The sequence below is a fragment of the Somniosus microcephalus genome, chromosome 16 (genome assembly GCF_052327205.1).
Source record: "Somniosus microcephalus isolate GS21.2 chromosome 16, FLI_Smic_1.0, whole genome shotgun sequence".
Classification (NCBI taxonomy): Eukaryota; Metazoa; Chordata; class Chondrichthyes; order Squaliformes; family Somniosidae; genus Somniosus; species Somniosus microcephalus.
The window spans coordinates 107,120,884-107,137,159 of NC_141002.1; the positions used below are offsets into that span (position 1 = coordinate 107,120,884).

The following is a 16,276-nucleotide window of genomic DNA, read 5'->3' on the forward strand; positions in this document are numbered from 1 at the left end:
TGGAGCTGCACTCATCCAGGCAAGTGGAGAGTATTCCCTCACACTCCTGATGTGTGCCTTGTAGATGGTGGAAAGGCTTTTGGGAGTCAGGAGGTGAGACACTTGCTGCAGAATACCCAGCCTCTGACCTGCTCTTGTAGCCACAGTATTTATGTGGCTGGTCCAGTTCAGTTTCTGATCAATGGTGACCCCCAGGATGTTGATGGTGGGGGATTCGGCGATGGTAATGCCGTTGAATGTCAAGGGGCGGTGGTTAGACTCTCGCTTGTTGGAGATAGTCATTGCCTGGCACTTGTGTGGCACGAATGTTACCTGCCACTTATCAGCCCAAGCCTGACTGTTGTCCAGATCTTGCTGCATGTGGGCATGGACTGCTTCATTATCTGAGGAGTTGTGAATGGAACTGAACATTGTGGAATTATCAGCGAAAATCCGCACTTCTGACCTTATGATGGAGGGAAGGTCATTGATGAAGCAGCTGAAGATGATTGGGCCTAGGACACTGCCCTGAGGAACTCCTGCAGCGATGTCCTCGGGCTGAGATGATTCAGCCATTGGCCTAAAATAAAAACAGAGAATTCTGGAAACGCTCAGCAGGCCAGGCGGCATCTGTGGAGAGAGAAACGGAGTTAGCGTTTCAGGTCATTGACCTTTCATCAGAAGTGGCCGTTGGCCTGCTGGCCTCGTGCTGATATGTGCGATTGGATTATCACATCCAATTTGCTCCCTCTCCACCCCTCTTGCACCTGATTCTCGAGGGACAATGCCAAGGGAAGGAAGGGTGGAATAAATAATCTTTTACTGCTTTTTGTTTCCGCTCTCCAGTGGAAACAAATTCAGGAAAAGGAAACCCAATCTTCATGAGGTTCAGTATGCACGTTGCTTGAACTGGGAGAATTGTTTGCCCCCTCAGTCATGCACCATCTGCAGAAGCAGGTTGGAGATGGGGTGGGAAGATTGTGGTTCACTCAGAAGAAAAACTGAAATTATATAAAGAGAAAATATTCCTTTTTAAAACCCCAACTGGTAACCAGTGGCTACAGTGCTGGAGGAACCCGAGGCGTGACGTGACATTCAGCTGCTGTGACATCGAAATGGTCTTGGTCCTGTAGCCTCTGTGGGCCCTGGCAACCGAAGGGAAACTTCAGGCAGGAGGCTGTTAATAATAATAATAATAATTCAACTTTATTGTCATTGCACAAGTACATGAACAACGAAATGTGATCTTGCAAGCTCCCATGACTGGGAGAAGCAAAGCCGCTGCGTCGGTGTGCGCCGCCATTCCATTTCCACCATTCCTCCTGTCCGACAATCTTCAGCCCAACGCCCGGGCCTGCTCACCAGCCGCTCCTCCTTCCGTGACCTTCTCACCAACCGCCCCTCCGCGGGGCTCCTTCCGTGACTTTCTGTACCTGGTCTTCCCTGATGGTCACCCCTCCAGGCTGTTGTGACCACAGTCCCTGCCCCTTGTGAACTGTTAACTCTCTCTTTCCCTCAAGCCCTGCGATGGCTCACACAGCAACTGCTGCTACAGGGAGAGGACTATTTGGAGTCTAGCACTAACCCGATTTTAGTGGTCCCATTAAATGGCAAAAGAATGTGAGGGGTTTTGAGGAGAGATTTTTTAATGCAGCGAGTTGTTGTGATCTGGAATGCGCTGCCTGAAAGGGCGGTAGAAGCAGATTCAATATCGAAAAGGAATTGGATAAATACTTGAAAAGGAAAAATTTGCAGGGCTCTGGGGAAAGAGCAGGGCAGGGTGGGGACTAAATGAATAGCTCTACCAAAGAGCCGGCACAGACACTGTAGCCTGCACAGAAGCTGAATGGCTTCCTTCTGTGCTGTTAAGATTCTATGATCAAGTTACTGTCCTCCTAATACTATTTCCAGGTTACTTCCAGCAAGGCTGTGTCTGTATTGAGTGAATTTTACACCGTATCTAACCTGTGCTGTAGCTGAATTTGACTGAAATGTCCCAGTTATGCTGCACATTTACTGAAAGTATGCAAGTTGATTTATTAATTATCTTGGTGATTATTCAAGTAGCATTTACTGAAGTTTAGGGACCAGCACCGAGATGTTCAAATTATTGATGCTGTTTTATTCTGTTCCTTCGGCTTCAACTTTGATGCAGATTGTTTATGTTTCAGTGACCTATCGAAAGATAAGTTTGGTGCTGAGGCCAAGGGAGATGGAAAAGATTCTGAGCATTGACCTGAACAATAGGGCAAGTGAACTGGGCTTCTCGTCCAACAGATTCTGAGCAGGGCCTGAGCATTGACCTGAACAATAGGACAAGTGAACTGGGCTTCTCGGCCAACAGTTTCTGAGCAGGGCCTGAGCATTGACCTGAACAATAGGACAAGTGAACTGGGCTTCTCGTCCAACAGTTTCTGAGCAGGGCCTGAGCATTGACCTGAACAATAGGACAAGTGAACTGGGCTTCTCGGCCAACAGATTCTGAGCAGGGCCTGAGCATTGACCTGAACAATAGGACAAGTGAACTGGGCTTCTCATCCAACAGTTTCTGAGCAGGGCCTGAGCATTGACCTGAACAATAGGACAAGTGAACTGGGCTTCTCGTCCAACAGATTCTGAGCAGGGCCTGAGCATTGACCTGAACAATAGGACAAGTGAACTGGGCTTCTCGTCCAACAGTTTCTGAGCAGGGCCTGAGCATTGACCTGAACAATAGGACAAGTGAACTGGGCTTCTCGTCCAACAGTTTTATTTTCGCACAGAGTTGTGATTTTTAATTTGATTATTTACACCTTTATATATTTGATAGGGGTCCAATTTAAAGGAAGGATTGACTCCAGTTTTAAGCATTCTGACGGAATGTTCCAGAATTCACAGAGATATGAGGAAATATATCCGTTCACAGGTAAGGACTTCAAGAGTTCATAAGGAAAGGAAATGATTTGCTTCTTTCGAAAAAGCATTGATTAATACTAATGTAGTATAAAATACCAGAATATGAATTAAGTATTGTAAAACCATCTCATTGGCAGCTGGCTAAATGTAACTAGTTTCTGGTCACTGTTTTGGAAAACTAGGAGGTGGAAATCATATTAAAAACATAAAGAGCACTCCAAGTACTCGCTTCTTTCCTAATACTTTTATCTGATTCTTGTGCAGTCTCGCATTCTACCCTGGATCTCCATGGATTTCAGCTTAATTAGTCATTTTCATTGTGGGGCTTTGTCAGAGGATTTCTGGAAGTCGAAATAAACGACATCTTAGAAACTTTCACCATCTATTTTATTTATGACACCCTCAAAGAAGTCAAGGGGGTTTGTCAAACAGGACCTTCCCCGTCCTAAATCCATGCTGACTGTTGCTTATTAAAGGCTATTGTTATACCGGTACTCCTCCAGCCTACGCCTTGGTATAGTTTAGCACCTCTGTTTTGAATCTCTTGCATTTAATCTTGTATCTATGGCCCCTCGGCCTTGACTCCTCAACTACGATTTTCTCTCCAACTCTGTCTTTCATAGACAGTCATTGGAAGAATAACGTAATTCTTAATTTTATGTTTAGTCTGTGATTAGGTCAGTTTGTTTATTCTGTAGTGTACCAAGGCTATGAGGCAATAACTGGATGAATTCCAATCAACTGCAGGCAAAATTGCTCGACAGACATTTTATTTTTAAATGTTTTAATGTTTGTGGAGTATTTCTTGCGAATATAAATGTGATTGTAAAAGTAAAAATTAACAATGTATAAAAATCTCCTGTCACACTTTAGCTAAAGTTGCATTATGTAGCCAACAAAAATTCCATCTCTAACTCACTCCCACTGCACGGAAACCCTTTGTCCACATCTTGGTCACCTCCAGACTTGAGTTCTCCAACATTCTCCTCACTGGCTTTCTGAGCTCCACCCCGCACAAACACTCCAGCTCATCCAGAACTCCCAACACCTACACCCTGTCCCATATGCCTGTCACCCTTGACTTCCTTATCTCCTAGTGCATTAACTTCAAACTCCTCGTTCACGTTTGCAGATCACTCTGGGGCCTCGGCTCATCTAGTCCTTCAATTGTAGTGTCAACTTGGCTCAGTTTCTAGAACTCCCGCCTCCGAGTCAGAAGGTTGAGCGTCCAAGTCCCACTCCAGAACTTGAACATGTAATCTAGGCTAACACTTCAATGCAGTACTGAGGGAGTGCTGCACTGTCAGCGGTGTTGTCTTTTGTATGAGACATTAAACCAAGGCCCTGTCTGCCTGTTCAGGTGGATGTAAAAGATCCCGCGGCACTTTTTCCAAAGAGCTGTAGAGTTCACGCCAGGTTCATGCTAGATTCCCATATAAGCCAAGATAACTGATAGATTAAGGATGTCAAGGCCTTGGAGAGGGTGCAGAGGAGATTTACTAGAATGATACCAGGAGATGAGAGACCAGTTATGTGGAGAGACTGGAGAAGCTGGGATTGTTCTCCTTAGTGCAGAGAAGATTAAGGGGTGATTTGATAGAGGTGTTTAAAATTATGAGGGGTTTTGATAGAGTGAATAAGGAGAAACTATTTCCAATGGCAGGAGGGTCGGTAACCAGAGGACACGGATTTAAGACAATTGGCAAAAGAACCAGAGGGGAGTTGAGAATTGTTTTTACGCAGCGATTTGTTGTGATCTGGAATGCCCTGCCTGAAAGGGCGGTGGAGCAGATTCAGTAATAACTTTCAAAAGGGAATTGGAGAAATACTTGAAGGGGAAACATTTTCAGGGCTGTGGGGAAAGAGCAGGGGGAGTGGGTCTAATTGGAGAGCTCTTTCAAAGAGCCGGCACAGGCACAATGGGCTGAATGGCCTCCTACCATTTACCTTCTGTAAACATAGTTAGTGCTACATGGCTGTGTTTCGATAATCTGTGACTGTGTTTCGATAATCTGTGACTGTGTTTCGATAATCTGTGACTGTGTTTCGATAATCTGTGACTGTGTTTCGATAATCTGTGACTGTGTTTCGATAATCTGTGACTGTGTTTCGATAATCTGTGCTTGTTTTTAGTTTTAACTGCTCCTAATCTCACTTGCTGCTCTTGGAATGGTTTTGCAGGGTTAAGAGTTGTTCAGGTGGTAAGGTACAACTGTAAAACGTTACCTGAACATCATCTTGTCTGATTTTGTCTCTGGTTTTAACAGAAGAATGTCTGACTAGAATCTCTCCTACCTTTTCTTTTAATGCGCAGTGATATTTGCTAATGTTTGGGGCCTGACCAGCATCTGCATGTAGCTGCTTTCCATAATGTCATCTCAGTTGAAATTGATGAGAAATGTCGGCATTAATAAATATATTACTCTAGTACGCTGTGATTTGGCTGACCTGATAAAAGACATGCGTTGATATAACGCCTTTCACAACCACCGGACGTCCCAAAGCGCTTTACCGCCAGTGAGATATTTTTTGAAGCGTAGTCACTGTTATAATGTAGGAAATGTGGCAGCCAATTTGCGCACAGCAAGATCCCACAGATAATGACCAGATCATCTGTTTTTTAGTGATTTTGGGATAAATATTGGCCCCAGGACATGGGGAGAACGCCCCTGCTCTTCTTCGAAATAGTGCCATGGGATCTTTTACATCCACCTAGGAGAGCAGACAGGGCCTCAGTTTAACGTCTCATCCGAAAGACGGCACCTCCGACAGTGCAGCGCTCACTGGGAGTGTCAGCCTGGATTATGGGCTCGGGTCTGTGGAGTAGGACTTGAACCCACAACCTCCTGACTCCAAGGCGAGGGTGCTGCCCACTGAGCCACGGCACAAGCTGAGAGCTGATAGTGAAAGCATGTTTTGTACTTCTTGTGTATTCAGATAGCTTTTTCCATATTTTCATTGGGTAAATGTTAGATTATGTTTGCAGTATGATCATGTAATAGAACTTTCAGAATATGGTTTTATAGATATGCAGCCATTAAGCCAGGTCTGGAGTATAGCTGTAAATGTAATCATACTGCAACTGGTGTTCCTGATCTAACTTTGAAATGCTGCCCACATGAAAATAAAGCCAGATTATAATAACTAAGTGTGGCAGTTAAATGGTTAACGGAGTCTGCCAACTATGAAACGAAAAAGTCCATTAATCATATAACAATGGACAGTGGTGGCCAGGCAGAGAATAGGGAACCCCTATACACCAGCTGCTCAGCATCTCCTAATGGCCAGTTAAGCAACGGCAGAAGACAATAATGATGCAGAGACGCGAAGAAGATGGAACCTAGAGGTTAAAAGAAAAATTAAATGCCGGAGTTTGCTATTTTAATGCTTGCAGTACTCAAAGCCCGATCGGGAGCCCCACTACTTGTATGGGAAGTGCTTTGGGACATTTGCGATGGGATGATGTGTTGGTATAAATGCAAGTCCATTTTTTAAATTTCTATCTCTGTCGTATTCAATATCTGATTTAATTTAATTTGAACTGTAGTTAGATAGATATTGCCCAGTGACAAGAAAGAAAGACTTGCATTATTATAGCACCTTTCACGACCACCGGACATCTCAAAGCGCTTTATAGCCAATTAAGTACTTTTTTTTGAAGTGTAGTCACTGTTGTAATGTAGGAAATGCAGCAGCCAATTTGCGCACAGCAAGCTCCCACAAACAGCAATGGCGATAATGACCAGATAATCTGTTTCAGTGATGTTGATTGAGGGATAAATATTGGCCCCAGGACACCGGGGAGAACTCCCCTGCTCTTCTTCGAAATAGTGCCATGGGATCTTTTACGTCCACCTGAGAGAGCAGACGGGGCCTCGGTTTAACGTCTCATCCGAAAGACGGCACCTTCGACAGTGCAGCACTTCCTCAGTACTGCACTAGAGTGTCAGCCTAGATTTTTGTGCTCAAGTCTCTGGAGTGGGATTTGAACCCACAACCTTCTGACTCCGAGGTGAGGGTGTGCTACCCACTGAGCCGGCTGACACTGCAGTTAAATAGTATTTCCCAGTGAGTTAAGACCGTACGTATGGTCGAGTCTAGTGTTGAGACGTGTCAAATCTTTTTCTAAACTGGTGCCATTTTTGCATTGTCAGGTCCTGCCTCCTTTAAAAGATGTAAAGAATCGTCCTGAAGTCGGCACCACTCTTAGGAATAAGTTGGTGCGCCTCATGACCCACATAGACACTGGAGTGAAACACACTGCAGCAGAGTTCCTGTTTGTGCTGTGCAAGGAGAGTGGTGAGCATCAGTGGAACCCCAGCCCCATATTTCCACTCCTTAATCGCGATGTTAACCTGGGCAATGGAGGAGGCCCACACTTTATTCGTTTTTGACCTACATGAGATTGTTGTTTAGGGACATATTTGTTCCTAAATGTATTAAATTGTATGATGAAAGAGCAATATCTAGTCACTATCTTTTAATGTATTAAAAATCTGTGTGCACTTCCTGTCAACTGCTTCCAATGAAAACTTCCTACGTAAGCTTGTCACACTGTAATTACTCCCTCTCACCAGTGGTGGTGCTGTAGTGCCTTGGTTTTACATGGAATCACAGTGATACAGTGCAGAAGAAGCCCATTCGGCCCATCATGCCTGTGCTGGCTCTTTGAAAGAGCTCTCCGATTAGTCCCACTGTCTCGCTCTTTCCCCACAGCCCTGCATCTCCCAGCTCCTCAACCTATACTGCAGAGAAACTCCAATTCGCTAACCATTTCTACCTATCAGCTTCCAAAATTGCTGTTCTTTTCTTCTATTTAACTATAAATGGTAATACAAAGCTAACCATCATAATAAATACATGACTTTTTAAGATGCTGACTTAGTCTCATCTGTGTGCCCTGGCCCGCTTATCCCCTGCCCTTTAACCCCAATTCACCTGAAGACTGCATGTTGTCTTAAATACCCTTGTGCTGAAAGTGCTGACATAAGCAAGCAGGTATGTCGGCATCCAGAAAGAGAATAAAACAGGTTAGTGTTTAGGGTGCAGCACCCTTTATCAGAACTGGGAGCAAGATCTGAGTCCTGTAGTAGGACTGAGGTAAGGAGGGGCTAACGACAGTAGAATGGCCTGATTTTTAAAAAGCTGGAAGCAGATGAAAACTGGTACTGATCATATTGGTGAGGTAGTCATGGGTACAGTAGTGTAGTGGTTATGGTACTAGACTAGCAACCAGAGCTCGTTAGTCAAGTTATCTAATTGAATTTAATAAATCTGGTCATTTGTGCATTGATGCCAGAAAAAGAACTCTTCTTGTGCTGTAGATTGACCAAAGCAAAACCCACAAGCCGCAGCGACGACTGATGGCAGCATTGTAAGAAACAGTTTGAAAAGACAGTATATTAAAAAATGGCTAGGCGTGTTCTTGATGTTAAAGTGTAAATAAAGAAAGAACTTTCATTGGTTTAATGAATCATTGAAAAGCTCACACCTCTGACAGTGCAGATCTCTCCCGGCCTAGATTGTGAGCTCGAGTCCATCGTGGGGCTTGAACCCAGACTGTCTGACTTGGGTGAAAGTGCTGCCACGTTGACACTTTTGAGTGTGGGATTGCAAATAAATTCTGTTAGTAACAGTATCCAGAACTCATTAGCAGAACGTATGAAAGGGAGAGTTAAAGTCCACCAGTGAACATTAGTGGCAGCACTGAAACAAGTTCCATTTTCCCTCTTAATTCTAAACAGCGAGTCTCATGATAACTGGTTTTCAGCTTCTATTTGAGAAAGACTTCTCCAGGGAGGTATGTAACTTGCATATGGATGCTTTCTTCCAGTCGATTGCTTGTTAAAATACACTGGCTACGGTAATGCCGCAGGACTACTCGCTGCCCATGGACTGCTGGCCGGAGGGAGGGGAGATGGTCAGTACTCTGAAGATGAGGACACGGATACCGAAGAGTACAAAAGTGTCAAATCTTTGTAAGTATCTTTTCAAACTATTTTAGTGGTTTGAGAACGTAACTGCAAAGGATATTTGAAACCTCCGTCTATAAATAGAAACGGCGGCTCGCAAACTTAGCATGGGGAGGGTGAAAAGACTGTTTAGATTTAGGCAGGGGGTGTTGAGTGTACGGAATGGGCTGCCAAGGGAGACAGAGGGGCTGCGATCTGGGAGAGTACCTGGAGAAAGATCTGATGGCACCGTGGGATGTGACAGTCCCTAGACTATAGATATATTTCTTAAGGCTAAAGGGATCAAGGGATATGGGGAGAAGGCAGGGACAGGGTACTGAGTTTGGATGATCAGCCATGATCGCATTAAATGGCGGAACTGCCTCGAGGGGCCGAATGGCACTGGGACTGACCATGTTTGGTCCTGTACATTCCCACGCTCCTGTGTTCTACGTTTCCAATACTTTGGTAAATTAGCTTTCAAAAGCGAAAGAAACCTACCTTTTATAAAAAAAAAAAAAAAGTTCTAATGCTATTTGTGAAAATATTCACATTTTTATGGCAGGGATTGAGGGATGGATTGTTTGAAAACTCGCTCTGCACTCTTCAAACTGAGTCTCTGCTAGTTGCAAAACCAGAGGGAGGCTTGAAATTATTCTTAATGGTTAGTGCTCGGAAAACCTTCTAAGTAAAGAGACTTTTTAATTAAATCTCCACCCAACCTATGAGGAGGGAGGAAAGGTAGCTGGGATTATTAACTTTATTCTTACTTAGAACTAAGTGCGTGTAATGTCATTTTGCTAACCCTGATTCTGCACATCATTTGATTTGCAGTATTAACCCCATCACTGGTCATGTCGAAGATCCAATGCCTAATCCAATGGATGGAATGACAGAGGAGCAGAAAGAGTATGAAGCAATGAAACTCGTCACTATGTTTGACAAGCTGTCCAGGTAATGCGGTCATTCCTGTCATTACAGCCTTGTGTTATAAGCAGCGACAGATTTCATGAATAGAGAAGTGGTTTGGTCGGCAAATAACTCCTCGCTTTCCAGTCCTGAAAGTACCTTTGTGAGGCTTTTTTTTCCCCTCCTTCCCACCAAGATTTTGTCCTGTTTTACGTTCTCGTCCTCCAGTTTACTTTCACTTTCCGTGTATGCCGTATTGTATTTGGCGTTTTCCCTTTGCTTACTACAAAGGACAGTCTCGTGCTATTAGTAAAGGCAACAGGACAGATTTCCCTTTAAATCCTTGCGATTGCCTTTAGCATTTTGCTTCACTGACTGTCAGTGCAGTTTGACTGTGGGGGTGGGGAGGGGAGATTGAGCCTTACTGTACGGAAAGTGATGCCTTCTACTTGGCTTAATATGTGGCTTTCTGAGATCGCGTGTGAAGGTGTGAACTGATCCTCGTAAAGTTGCCTTTCCCTCTGTGTAGGCAGGGACAGTTTAAGGCGCGTGTGAATCCTGCAGTCGCAGGGACCCTTACTCGAGCCGGGGCGATGTGCTGCATAACAACAGCAACTTGCATTTATATAGCGCCTTTAACATCGTAAAACATCTGAAGGCGCTTCATCACTCTTGTGCAAGTCTGATTTATCTATCTAGCCCTACCAAGTTGGTAAAGGAACACTGATTGGCTACTCACGTCATTGATCAGTTGTTCCGGAAAGGTGGAATTAGGAGTAATCGGTGGAAGAAAGGAAAGAAGGTGGGAGACTCGGAGATTGCTGGAGTCCTGCAGGAAGCACCAGGAGCTGTCAGAGTAACGGAGAAAGGGGGACAGCAACAGAGATGCAGGAAGGAATTACATTTATGTAGCACATCTCACTTCTCCCAGCATGTGCAAAAGTGCTTCAAATCCAGTGTATTACTTTCTGAAAAGCAGGCACTGTCTTTGTGGGTAGAGGAAAATAATAGCACAGAGACATGGAGGGGGAGGAGAGAGGGACAGACCTGAGAGAGGAGGGAAGGAGAGAGTGACAGACCTGAGAGAGGAGGGAAGGAGTGAGTGACAGACCTGAGAGAGGAGGGAAGGAGTGAGTGACAGACCTGAGAGAGGAGGGAAGGAGAGAGTGACAGACCTGAGAGAGGAGGGAAGGAGAGAGTGACAGACCTGAGAGAGGAGGGAAGGAGTGAGTGACAGGCCTGAGAGAGGAGGGAAGGAGAGAGTGACAGACCTGAGAGAGGAGGGAAGGAGTGAGTGACAGGCCTGAGAGGGGAGGGAAGGAGTGAGTGACAGACCTGAGAGAGGAGGGAAGGAGTGAGTGACAGACCTGAGAGGGGAGGGAAGGAGTGAGTGACAGACCTGAGAGGGGAGGGAAGGAGTGAGTGACAGACCTGAGAGAGGAGGGAAGGAGTGAGTGACAGACCTGAGAGAGGAGGGAAGGAGTGAGTGACAGACCTGAGAGAGGAGGGAAGGAGAGAGTGACAGACCTGAGAGAGGAGGGAAGGAGTGAGTGACAGACCTGAGAGAGGAGGGAAGGAGTGAGTGACAGACCTGAGAGAGGAGGGAAGGAGTGAGTGACAGAGGCAGTTGCTTCTACTAACCTCATTTTACAAACACAGTATTGAGGTAGATGACAATCTGCACCTCAGTAAGATCGATGAATAATTTAAGTGAATCTTGTACTCGTGTATTTGGAACGCGAGTAATCAAATGATTCAGTCCAAATTGCATCATTTACATTCAGTTTTTGGAATCTCACAAAGGGATCCATGCCCCAGAGCTCCCGGAATACGTCTACTACCCCGGTACCTGATCACCACAACCCGGGTACGGGGAACCGCAGAGAACCCAACCCCTTTCAGACAGTCCCGCTTGTGTGGTGCAGCAGTTTTAATGAGATTCTAAATGCTTGGCGTACAATGGGTTTCATATTCTCTGAACTGTGGTCAGATCTACTTTTGTGCATCATTTCTATTAAGTTGTTACCAGAGCTCAGCTTAAACACCTAAATCACTAGTTTAACAGGATAATAAATGATTTGGAGGCGTTGCACATAATTGTAGGAGAAATCCATACTGCTGGATAAACATTTGAAGTAGAGGAAGACTATGGAGAGTGTGTGGGGCTTGGGTTTAGTTTTGAATTGCTCCAGCAAAGAGCCAGCACAGATACAGTGGGCCAAATGGCCTCCTCCTGGGCTGTAAATTTCTATGGTTCATTCATGCAACTTTTTATTCAGTAGTTAAATTCTTATTACCTTCCAATCCCACAATTTTCAAACTTACAAAAACTGTATATAAAACTGGACAGACTAAAATTTCATTTGACCAAACTTGATTTCCAAGTACATTTATAGTCTGGCCCTTTTCATTCTCCCCTCTGTTTACACAGAGTTCCACGGTGAAGCCTTGGGCAGCCTGGGTTAGGGCGGCGATGACCAGAAGATGGTGGAGAACCTGTCTTAAATGTAAAAAATAAAACTGTTAAATAAGTGAATGCGTACTGAATATAAACTGAGTGCTTTTCTGCTCATTAGATATTTGGAGAGGATACTTTTGTCCATTTTGCTATTCTTAATGAGAGGCGTGTAAATGGTTTCCCAGACTTGCTTTTTCACAAAATAACCCGCTTAGTGTTTAAAACAATCAAACGTTACCCGCAAATACACATCAGTCTGCATCTGTAACGAGAAGGGACAGGTTAATGTTTTGGGTGAGTTCCCTTTGTCCGAAGTCGAGCAGCATGTTGCAGCATTTTTTCTTTTCTATGAGTTGAATATTGCTTCTTGACACGTCGATGTAACAAATGATTCCTTGCCAACCTATTGCAGATGCCTGGAATCTGTGTAAATTAGTGTGGACCCATTACATGAGCCAGGCACAGGCAGAAACTCGCACAAAGGTTGGAGCTGAGCGGATGCGGCAGAACCTGTGCTACTGTCTGTCTGCTGCCACTCTCATTAAAAGCACTGGTTTAATTAACAGATCATTGAGGCCAGTGGTGCAGCTTTGAGTTTCTCTTTCTTCAGAACCCATCTCACAGTTGATGCCTCATGAAAAGGTCGGAACTATTATGTGGCACTCAATTAGAGAAAGATGAACGAGTCCCTCCAGCACTAACCAAAGTGTTTTACCCAGGGAGAACGAGCTTCTGCTTTGTTAAATTGGCAAAGGTATGAATGTTGTAATTAATTCCAGGTGTCGGTTCTGACAGCCACACAACATGCCAGAAAGATTGTCGTACAAAAGCTCTGACTCACAGTCATAATCAGGCTAAACGGCAACGCGAAGATGTAACCTGCATTGGTGAAAGGGGCTCTCGGGAGACCTGTAGCCGCAGACAGGAATGCAAGCAACCAGCTTCTTAATTGAGACCTCCTTTCCACAAAGGCACTCCAAAAGATGATGTTTTGTTTATAGTGAATCACTACAAGCAAAGTGAGTTGGAAAGTGATGCTGGCGGCTATGTCGGAGGCAGGGTGTCGGGTACACGCTTTGTTTCTCAGGATATTGGTGCCTTTCCTCCCGAGTAACCCACCCTTCCTGCAACTGCGGTCTGTACATCTGTGTTTCTTGAAACTGATGTATTAACACCCAGAACTACACATCCCATTAAGCCCTTCCTGAGGGGTGAACTGTCCCCGTACTGGCCCAGGTTACACACATTCCCAGAGGTTTTGGCGCTGTAATGATTCAGGAGTCGTCTGTGTGTTAATGTATCTCACTTTAAATAATAAAGCTGTTAATCAAAGCTATCTACTTAAATATTTATTATTAAATATCCCATTTTATATTTAATTTAAAAATTATATACATTTTCAAAGTCTTACCAGGCAGTGACCTTGCAAACAGTTTAAAAGTAGCAACTCTGATTAAGAGATGAGTCTATGGGGCCTAAAGTCACGGGCTCCCGAAACCGGCCTCAATCAGTGAGACGGCCGGAACGGAGAGCAAGGATGGCCCTAAATTGGTCATCTGGCCTCCTCATCAGACAAGTGTCGGGCTCCCAGACCTGACTCCGCTGTCTGATCGGGGCCTGACCAATATTGGATGGCCGAGGCCCACAGGTGGGCATGTGGGGGGGGAGGTGGCGAGGCAATCAGGAGGAGGGCAAAATTTTAAAAATCTATTTTGCTGCAGGCTTCTTCTGTGGCCTCCAGTAGTCCCTTTAAGGACCCCCGGCTTGGCGGCTGAAAAGCCTGAAGGAGCAGTCGGAGCTCGCGTGGTGCAGGAGCCTCATTTCAATATCCAGTTGAGGCCTGTGCTCAATTGGGAGCCCAGGTACACAAACCAGTTAAAGCCAGTGCACAGGTACAAAAAGTAATCAAAGGCCAATGGAATATTGGCCTTCATCTCGGCGGCCGGATTACAATGGGGACGAAGCAATGTTTCAGTGGTACTGAGCCTGGGTCAGACCCCATCTGGAGTATTGTGTACAGTTCTGGGCCCCACACCTCAGGAAGGATTTATTGGCCTTGGCGGGGGTGCAGCCCAGATTCACCAGAATGATACCGGGGCTAAAAGGGTTCAATTATGAGGGCAGGTTGCAAAAACTTGGCTTGTATTCCCTTGAATTTAGAAGATTAAGGGATGATCTAATCGAGGTGTTTAAAATGATAAAGGTGGGGGGAGTGGTGTAGAGATACCAGAAACATGGCAAATGCACTATAATGTGGATAAATGTGAGGTTATCCACTTTGGTGGCAAAAACATGAAGGCAGATTATTATTTGAATGGCAATAGATTGGGAGAAGGGGAAGTGCAACGAGACCTGGGTGTCCTTGTGCACCAGTCACTGAAGGTAAGCATGCAGGTGCAGCAGGTAGTTAAGAAGGCAAATGGTATGTTGGCCTTCGTAGCAAGAGGGTTCGAGTACAGGAACAAGGATGTCTTGCTACAGTTGTACAGGGCCTTGGTGAGATCGCACCTTGAGTATTGTGTGCAGTTTTGGTCACCTTATCTGAGGAAGGATGTTCTTGCCATGGAGGGAGTGCAGCGAAGATTCACCAGGCTGATACCTGGGATGGCAGGAATGACGTATGAGGAGAGATTGTGTCGATTGGACTTATACTCACTGGAGTTTAGAAGATTGAGAGGGGATCTCATCGAAACCTATAAAATTCTGTCAGGTCTGGACAGACTAGATGCAGGAAGGATGTTTCGGATGGCCGGGGAGTCCAGAACCAGGGGTCATAGTCTAAGGATAAGGGGTAAGCCATTTAGGACTGAAATGAGGAGGAATTTCTTCACCCAGAGTGGTGAACCTGTGGAATTCTCTGCCACAGAGGGCGGTGGAGGCCAGTTCATTAAATATATTCAAGAAAGAGTTGGATATATTTCTTGAGGCTAAAGGGATCAAGGGATATGGGGAGAAGGCAGGGACAGGGTACTGAATTGAATGATCAGCCATGATCTCATTGAATGGCGGAGCAGGCTCGAAGGGCTGAATGGCCTACTCCTGCTCCTATCTTCTATGTTTCTATGTACCACAGTGGTGGGGGGAGTGGGGTACAGTACCTCGGGGGGTGGGGGGGGGGTAGTGGGGTACAGTACCTCGCTGGGGGGGAATGGGGTACAGTACCTCGGGGGGGAGAGTGGAGTACAGTAACTCGGTGGGGGAGTGGGGTACAGTACCTCGGGGGGGGGAGTGGGGTACAGTACCTCGGGGGGGGGGGAGTGGGGTACAGTAGCTCCTGGGGGGGGAGTGGGGTACAGTACCTCGGTGGGGGAGAGTGGGGTACAGTACGTCGGTGGGGGAGAGTGGGGTACAGTACCTCGGGGGGGGGGGGGGGGGGAGAGAGTGGGGTACAGTACCTCGGGGTAGGGGAGTGGGGTACAGTACCTCGGGGTAGGGGAGCGGGGTACAGTACCTCGGGGGGGGGGGAGTGGGGTACAGTACCTCGGTGGGGGAGAGTGGGGTACAGTACCTCGGGGGGGGGGGGGGGAGTGGGGTACAGTACCTGGGGGGGGGGGATGGGGTACAGTATCTCTGGGGGGGGGATTTTGATAATCGGGGGGCAGTACTGTGCAGCGGGGGCAGGTTGGTAGAGGACCTTTGTCTTACGGATGTTTAGTGTAAGGCCCATGCTCTCGTATGCTTCGGTGAAGGTGTTGATGATGGTTTGGAGTTCGACCTCCGAGTGAGCGCAGACGCAAGTGTCGTCTGCATACTGTAATTCGACGACAGAGGATGGGATGACCTTGGATCTGGACTGGAGGCGACGGAGGTTGAACAGTTTCCCGTTTGTTCTGTAAATTAGCTCCACTCCAGTGGGGAGCTTACTGAGGGTGAGATGGAGTATTGCAGCAAGGAAGATCGAGAAGAGCGTTGGTGCGATGACACAGCCTTGCTTGACCCTGGTTCATACGTGAATTGGGTCTGTGGTGGAACCGTTGGTCAGGATCACGGCTTGCATGTTGTCGTGAAGCAGGCGGAGGACGGTGACAAACTTTTGAGGGCAGCCAAATTTGAGGAGGACACTCCATAATCCCTCACGGTTGAC

At 46.0% G+C, this 16,276-nt stretch overlaps 1 protein-coding gene across 1 annotated transcript in view; it reads left to right on the top strand.

Moving 5' to 3' along the window:
• The window catches only part of ric8b (RIC8 guanine nucleotide exchange factor B), a 38,194-nt gene that overhangs the window by 12,127 nt on the left and 9,791 nt on the right, over window positions 1-16,276 (top strand). The window contains exons 3-6 of the mRNA XM_086009699.1: window positions 2,789-2,884; window positions 7,029-7,173; window positions 8,708-8,852; window positions 9,660-9,779. Of these exons, the coding sequence (XP_085865825.1) occupies window positions 2,789-2,884; window positions 7,029-7,173; window positions 8,708-8,852; window positions 9,660-9,779 (506 nt within the window). The remainder of the gene's footprint in view (window positions 1-2,788; window positions 2,885-7,028; window positions 7,174-8,707; window positions 8,853-9,659; window positions 9,780-16,276) is intronic.